Here is a 7244-nt window from a genome sequence, read left to right as displayed (position 1 = left end):
GCCTGATAACACGGCGTCATGACATATATATATATATAATATATATATATGGTCGCTATTAAGGACAAGTGGGCTAACCCAGATTTCGGGTGTTTCCAGAAATCTTGACCTACACCAAAAGTGGGCATTGCCCTTCCTACCTATAGGAGAAGTTTGGTTCCATTGGTGTGCATATTTGTTTGAAAACTCTCCTTGTCTTTCAAGAAACTGAACAAGGGTCTAAAAACTTTACCTTCAATTTTCTCAAAAAAGAATTTTTCGGGATAGCCCCGATGTGCTTAAAAGCAACCGTGTGTTAACAGTAACAATGCTAAGAATGGCACAAAACATCCGTAAAATATTCACAGTAATTAAGTTGAATGAACCTCTGTGCATGCGTGGCGATAGCCCCGATGTGCTTAAAAGCAACCATATATGTTAACAGTAACAATGGTAAGAATGGCACAAAACATCCGTAAAATATTCACAGTAACAAAGTTGAATGAACCTCTGTGCATGCGTGGTGACAGTTACGCTGTGTCAGAGCACGGGCTGGGAAACATCAGTTTTCCGACACCGGGTCGAGATATGACGCAGGGGCCAACCCAACTCTCCCGTCAGACGTACGTACTTTGGTCCAGCCATCCCCTGTGTCCGCCTCCACTTCCTCCACCTCCTCTCCTTCCTCAATGGACACCATCATCTCCTCTGTGCCTGAGGAGGAAAAAAAAGGAAATAAATGAATAAGTGAAAAAATAAACATAAATAAATGAATAAGTGAAAAAAAATAAACATAAATATATGAGTGAGTGAAAAAATAAATATAAATTAATAAATTAATGAATAAAGAAATAAATAAAGAAATAGGCTAAATAAACTATAAAATAAACTTAGATAGCTAAATAAATAAATAGATAAATACATTTGTTTGTTTGAGTGAAGAGAAGACGATTGACACAGTAACATATATATTGTTGGGAAAAAGTCAGACAGACAGATAGACAGATCGATACAACAGAGGGAAAATAAAGAAGTAAGACCTACCATTAGCACCCTCCAACCACCCACAGATAAATAAACAGACAGGTAGATAAACAAATAAATAAACAAATAAATTAATATAAAACAAACATACACACACACACAAACACACACACACACAGTGCGATGACCCACCTTCAAATTTGTACAACACTGTGAGTCTCCGAGCTTGAGCTGATGTTTCAGAACAAGAGATTTGAGACTCGGAGATGCTGCATGAGGATACACATGGATAGCATAGTTATTATATAATAATTCTAGTGATAGGTACATTTTGTCAGCTTTTTAGTTTTAGTAAGTGTTTTACAGCACTTGCAACACAATAAGGTCATACAGGTGCCGAAGATTAGAGGTGTTACAAGAGAGTAACAAACGTAAAAAAGAAGAAAGGGAGATAAGGACGATAGACGTTTGAAAGGAAAGAAGAAGCAAACCACACCAGAGCACCCGTCAACCACCCACTAACATGGATAGTATAGTTTTATTTTGTATAGTGATATATATATATATTTTGCCAGCTTTTTAGTTTAGTAAGTGTTTTACAGCACTTGCAACACAATAAGGTCATAATATTATATAAGTGCCGAAGATTAGAGGTGTTACGAGAGAGTAACAAACACAAAAAAGGAGGAGAGATGAGGACAATAGATATTTGATAGGAAAGAAGAAGCAAACCACACCAGAGCACCCGCCAACCACCGACAGCTTTAATTTTCTTTTCATATTGAATTCTAATAAGAATAATAGATTATAATTAAAAATGTTCTGTACACCTGCATGTGTTTTTACCGTCCTGTACAGCCAAAAAAAGTTTCCCTCTGGGATAATAAAGTATTATCTGATCTTATCTTATCCTTATTTCTCGTAAGAGTTTTACGGCACTTACGACACAAAAATAGGTCATATAAATACAGACCAATGGAAGTGTTACTAGACAGTAACATGCACAGAAAAGAAGAATGAGAGATAATAATAATAATATGGACAATAGATATTTGATAGGAAAGAAGGAGCTAATCCCCCACCAGTAAGAGTTTTACAGCATTTGCAAATACAAAAATAAAAAATAGGTTGTATCATTGCCGGACTTGTATAAACAGGATCCAGGTTTTCTTGAACAGGTGTCTAAGAAAGTTACTGAGGATCAGATAGACAGACAGGGTCACCAATGTGGAAGTGTAAGGAAAACGAGACAGATCCCAGTCAGAGATGAGGTAGGAAGAAGGCGGTGGCGATGGATTGGACATACTCTCAGGAAGTCAGGCAGCTGCATAACAAAGAAAGTGTTGGATTGGAACCCACAGGGCAATAGATCAAGGGGAAGACCTCGTGGAACTTGGAGAAGGATCACAGAAATCGATGTACAGAAAAGTGGGAAGACATGGAATGAGATCAAGAGGCTAGCCCAGGATAGACAAAGGTGGAGGGTGTTTGTCCGTGGCCTAAACCCTGGTGCAGGGTGAGAAAGGCAATGATGATGATGATCATTGCCGGACAATAGAGGTGTTACTACCGAGTAAAATAGAAGAAAGCAAGGAAGAAATGTATGGACGACAGATGTTTGATAGAAAAAAAGGAGTAAACCACTTACTAATAAGTGTTTAGTTTAAGTTTGATAAGAGTTTTACTCTGCTCGCAACTGTATAAGCTCATATGAGCATGCGAAACACAAGCTGGTTGTATTCACAACGGTTCATAGCACGGCTTGATTCTGATCAATATTCAGATTTAAAATGCTAAAAATTCATGGTAAAACAAACATATTTAAAACAATGGATACCGTGGCCTTTATAAAAATCGAGATTCTGTTGGGATCAACGACAGAGAACAGATCTTGCAATTTTTTTCATTTAAAGTATTTCCTTCGGGTCTATCCAAAGTCTGGACATTCTGTTAAGACGTGCCTAATGGTGAAATATGTGTCGCACCCGACACAGGATTGTTACTCATCTCCTCGAAGGAGGTACTGTATTTACGTGTCAGGGACGTGTGTCCGATACGTAATCAAGTAAAAATGACTTCGTCTCTTCTGTAGAGGCCCGAAGGTTTTCATTGACCCAGTTTGCGCATGATGTTGTGAAGTTTATTGTTTTCTTGTTTGTGATGTCAAGGAACATGACTCTTATCTTTACTGTGGGGACAAGATAATTAAGGGAGTTGCACGCCCTTGGATGATGTCAAGGGATCCGCGGGAAATAGGCGGAGATTGTCTGAGAGACTCACTGAGATATTCAGTCGGACTCAGGACCACGACAAGGCAACACTTATCTTGGACGGGGGCCCCCTGACAGACCCGACGCATCGGACCGCCAGGTAACTTTACACTTGTTTATTCCAATGTGTCTCCCACAGACTGGAGGGGGGCTCTCGTGGCCTAGAGGTTAAGGTGTTGGCCTCTCATTCAAAGGTCCTGGGTTCGAATCCGGGTAGCGACCAAAAAATTTTCTTCTCTAAAATTGTCTCCTTTCACCTCCTTTCCTGCTCTCTAGCAATGTTCAGTTGTCTGCTTTCATTTCCACTTTCTGCCCCCACCCCCTCACCTCCTTTGCTCCTGACTCTTTCTGCAGCCGTTCTACTGCTACTCCTTGGCTCCTCCTTACTGCTGTCTTTCTACCACACCCCTGATCTTCTGGTAGGAAAGATCTACTCCTAGCCTTCTCGGACAAGGGCGAAAAATCTCGGAGGGCCCGTGTGCAAGTTGCGCACGTTAAAGATCCCTTGATGGTCTAAAATCAATAAGAGTAGGCTTTGGCCGCCACCCGGGCAAAATTCAAAATTTCCTACCAACTGAAAATATTAGGTGTGTCCCGCGCGTTCATACGACCTTATGCAGTTGCGAGCGCCGTAAAACACTTTACAAAAACAAAAAAACCAGACTGGAGTAAGAGTTTTATAGCTCTCGCAACATAAATAGGTCATATAAGTACCAGAAATTAGAGGTGTCAATAGAGAGCAACAGACAAAGTAAAGACGATACATGTTTGTTTTGTCATTTAGTGCAGGGAAAATTAAGACAAACAGACAGAAACAACAGAGGGGAAAGTAAAGAAGTAGGACCTTCCAGTGGCACCCTCCAACCACCCACCGATACATGCTTTAAACGTTCGATAGGAAATCAGGAGTAAACCACACACACCAGAGCACCCACCAACCACATACAGTACTCACGGGCACAATGTATTAAAAAGTTATAAATGTGAAGTGTGTTGACAAAATGAGTTACTTCTCGGATTCAAGCCTTAAGAAAATAGATACATCACACTTATAGGTGAAGTTTTTACAATTTATAAGTATGAAATAATAAAAGACAGGTCATAGTTAAAGAAAACGGCGTCAATAGAAAATCTACAAATTTGACCTTAATGTCGATTTTTGGCCAATATCTCCCTTTGTCGATTGCGAAAAGTAACTCATTTTGTCAGCACGCCTCACAAATGCATTACAACCAGGGCTGACAGGGATACAATGTCCCATAAGTATAAGACAGACTCAGATACTTCAGTAAAAATTCTCCCCATGAAGGAATTGAACTCACGTCTTCTGCATGTGATGGCGAAGCATGTAACCACTACACTACACCACAGATTCCCGTACACATATATATGTGTGTGTGCCTTAAGAAAGGTACCAAAAGTTGGATTTTGACCATTTTGAGTTAAGGGTTGCACCTTATAGGAAATTCAATGCTGAATACAGGGGTATTTGATTTCTTAGGTATCTTAAGTAGTTTTTGAGATATTGCACGTTTTGCAAGGTAGGGTATAAAAATATAATTTTGGGGAAATGAGCTTAAGTTTAACAAACGTGAGAACACATACAAACTTTAACAAAACGGTTTTTTAAATGTATTTATTCGTGGAAAATTCATTTCCACTTTGGCATTCAGTTGACATCAATATCATGGAAGGAATTCAAGGGTAAAACATAGCAGGGAAGAGAAAACGTGCTTCAAGAATAGATTTTAACACCTTTTAAAAGCTGTTTTCATTATTTGTTTTTACTATACCATACCCTCAAAATGATCCTAAATAGAATATTTAGAAATCAAATAAATGAAAATCCATTGAGCACATTGTAAAAAAAAAAAAGGTGGATCTATCATTTTTTGGGTCAAAAATTTGATTTTTGTCACTATCACTACTATCAGCCTGTAGCTTGAAATGTTCTGGGGCAACTTATGGTACCTTTCTCTTGGTGCACACACACATGTACTCATGTGTTATGACGTGGTGGAATCACGTGCTCGTCAATTTGGATGGATATGGAGATATTGGTATCATCTTAAAGCCAGTCCATTTGCCTTGCTTTTGATTTAAAAAATATCCATTTATCTTGGATAGAAGTCAAGGTTGGCGATCGAAGGAGGTGCCTCTCCCTCCCTCTCTCTTTCTCATTTCCTTTCAATCTCTCTCTCTCTATCATTCTCTTTCACTCTCTCTCTAGCTCTCTCCTCTCCCAACCTTTTCCTTTCTGTCTTTATCTTTTTCTCTCACTCCCCCCCCCCCAAATCGCTGTCTCTCTCCCTTTCTCTCTCCTCTCCCCTCATTAAGGGCCCACTCACGCTGATTCAGCAGATTTATCTTGAGCTTGTGGCGGGGCGGCGGTCTGTGTGCTGTCCCACTGTGGGTCGTAGATACCTTCACCCGCCTCCCTCTTGTCTTCCTCGGCAGACAGTTGTTCCTGGAAAAGGGAAAAAGAGAGAGAGATTGCAAGATGATTTTACAGATTTGAAAGGCCTTTGGCCCATACAAAAACACATTACAACATAATAATATGATTTGACAAACTACATAATTTGGTGCAGCAGATCAATAATTTAGATAAATTGGGTAGAGGAGAGAGAAAGAGAGAGAGAGAGAGACAGAGACAGAGACAGAGACAGAGACAGAGACAGAGACAGAGAGAGAAGGAGGGAGAAAGAGATATATGTGAGTAATATGAGAGAGAAGTGGGGAGAGAGTGAGAGAAAGAGGGAGAGGAGAGAGAGGGAGGAAGAGAGGGAGGGGGAGGGAGAGGAGAGACAGAAGAAGAAAGCCAGGGATAGAGTGAAAGAGAGAGAAAGAGAAAGAAAGAGAGACAGAGAGAGACATAATATGCGTCTTGACATGGTGGAATCAGGCGCTCGTCAATTTTTGGGCATATGGAATTATTTGTCTCGTCTTACATAGTCTCTTCATTTGCCTTGCTTTTGATGAAAAAAAATAGAAGTCGAGATATTTGGGATTGAAGACGGTTGAGCGGCCTGGTTTCAGACGTAAAAAAAGCGAGAAAATGGCTGCCAAAGTATGCCGACTGCCATAACTAGAGAGTGTCCTTGGAAGCTGAAAGTTTACACTCTTTGCGTCTTTAAACAACCTTTTTCCGCAAAATCCACACAGAAATAATAATACGTTTTTAAATGAACCTAAAAGGTTTTGAATCATTAAAAAACATTCGGAAAAAATTCCCAAACCGGTGGAAAAACGCCGGATTCTTTAATTTGATTATTTTGAGAAGCGTCTCAGGATACACATCAACAACAACAGTCTCAGACAGGTACAAGAATTTAAGTACCTCGGAAGTATATTCATAGAGGATGGGCGACTGAACAGAGAAATTGTGAAACACGAGTACAAAAGACCAATAATGTTAGTTACCAGCTTACTCCACTACTGAAACATCAGAACATCCCCATGACAACAAAACTCAAAATGATCAACACCATATTCATCCCAACACTCACCTATCAATGCCAAACATGGACCACGAACAAGACATTAAAGCAAAGAATTACCACATGTGAAATGCGAAGCCTTAGAAAAGCAGTAAACAAGACCAGGCGAGACAAAATTAGAAACTCTGTAATCAGAGAAATGGTGGGCACAAATGATGTCATGCATCACATCCAACAAAAAAGAATCAAAAGGTTCGGACATCTCCTATGATTACAAAACACACCATCCAGCACAACGTGCCTACATCCAAAAATTCGATGGCAACAAGGCTAGAGGGCGACCGAGAATGACCTGGATAGATGGAGTCAGGGAAACATTAACCACTCACGGCATCCCCATGACCCAAGCTCTCTGGTTGGCGGCAGAGATACGTCTCTTTCTTCCCGCGACACCTTAGTGTGAGTGTGTGTAGTGTGTGTCCCCATGTGAGTGTGTGTGTGTGTGTGTGTGTGTCCCCGTGTGTGTGTGTGTGTGTGAGTGTGTGTGTTTGTGAGTGTGTGTATATGTGTG

The 7244-nt window shown here is 40.2% G+C and overlaps 1 protein-coding gene across 1 annotated transcript in view; it reads right to left on the bottom strand.

The window, feature by feature from the left end:
• Positions 1 to 219: 219 nt before the first annotated feature.
• The window catches only part of LOC101863251, a gene marked incomplete at its 5' end in the record, with an annotated part of 62352 nt that continues 55327 nt past the window's right edge, over positions 220 to 7244 (bottom strand). Inside the window, 3 exon segments of the mRNA XM_013080460.2 lie at positions 220 to 693; positions 1156 to 1232; positions 5582 to 5700. Coding sequence (XP_012935914.1) covers positions 542 to 693; positions 1156 to 1232; positions 5582 to 5700 — 348 coding nt within the window.

This window comes from Aplysia californica, unplaced genomic scaffold (genome assembly GCF_000002075.1).
Source record: "Aplysia californica isolate F4 #8 unplaced genomic scaffold, AplCal3.0 scaffold00087, whole genome shotgun sequence".
Lineage (NCBI taxonomy): Eukaryota > Metazoa > Mollusca > Gastropoda > Aplysiida > Aplysiidae > Aplysia > Aplysia californica.
The sequence above is the reverse complement of the archived record's forward strand: the minus strand, read 5'-3'. Positions and strand labels throughout refer to the sequence as shown.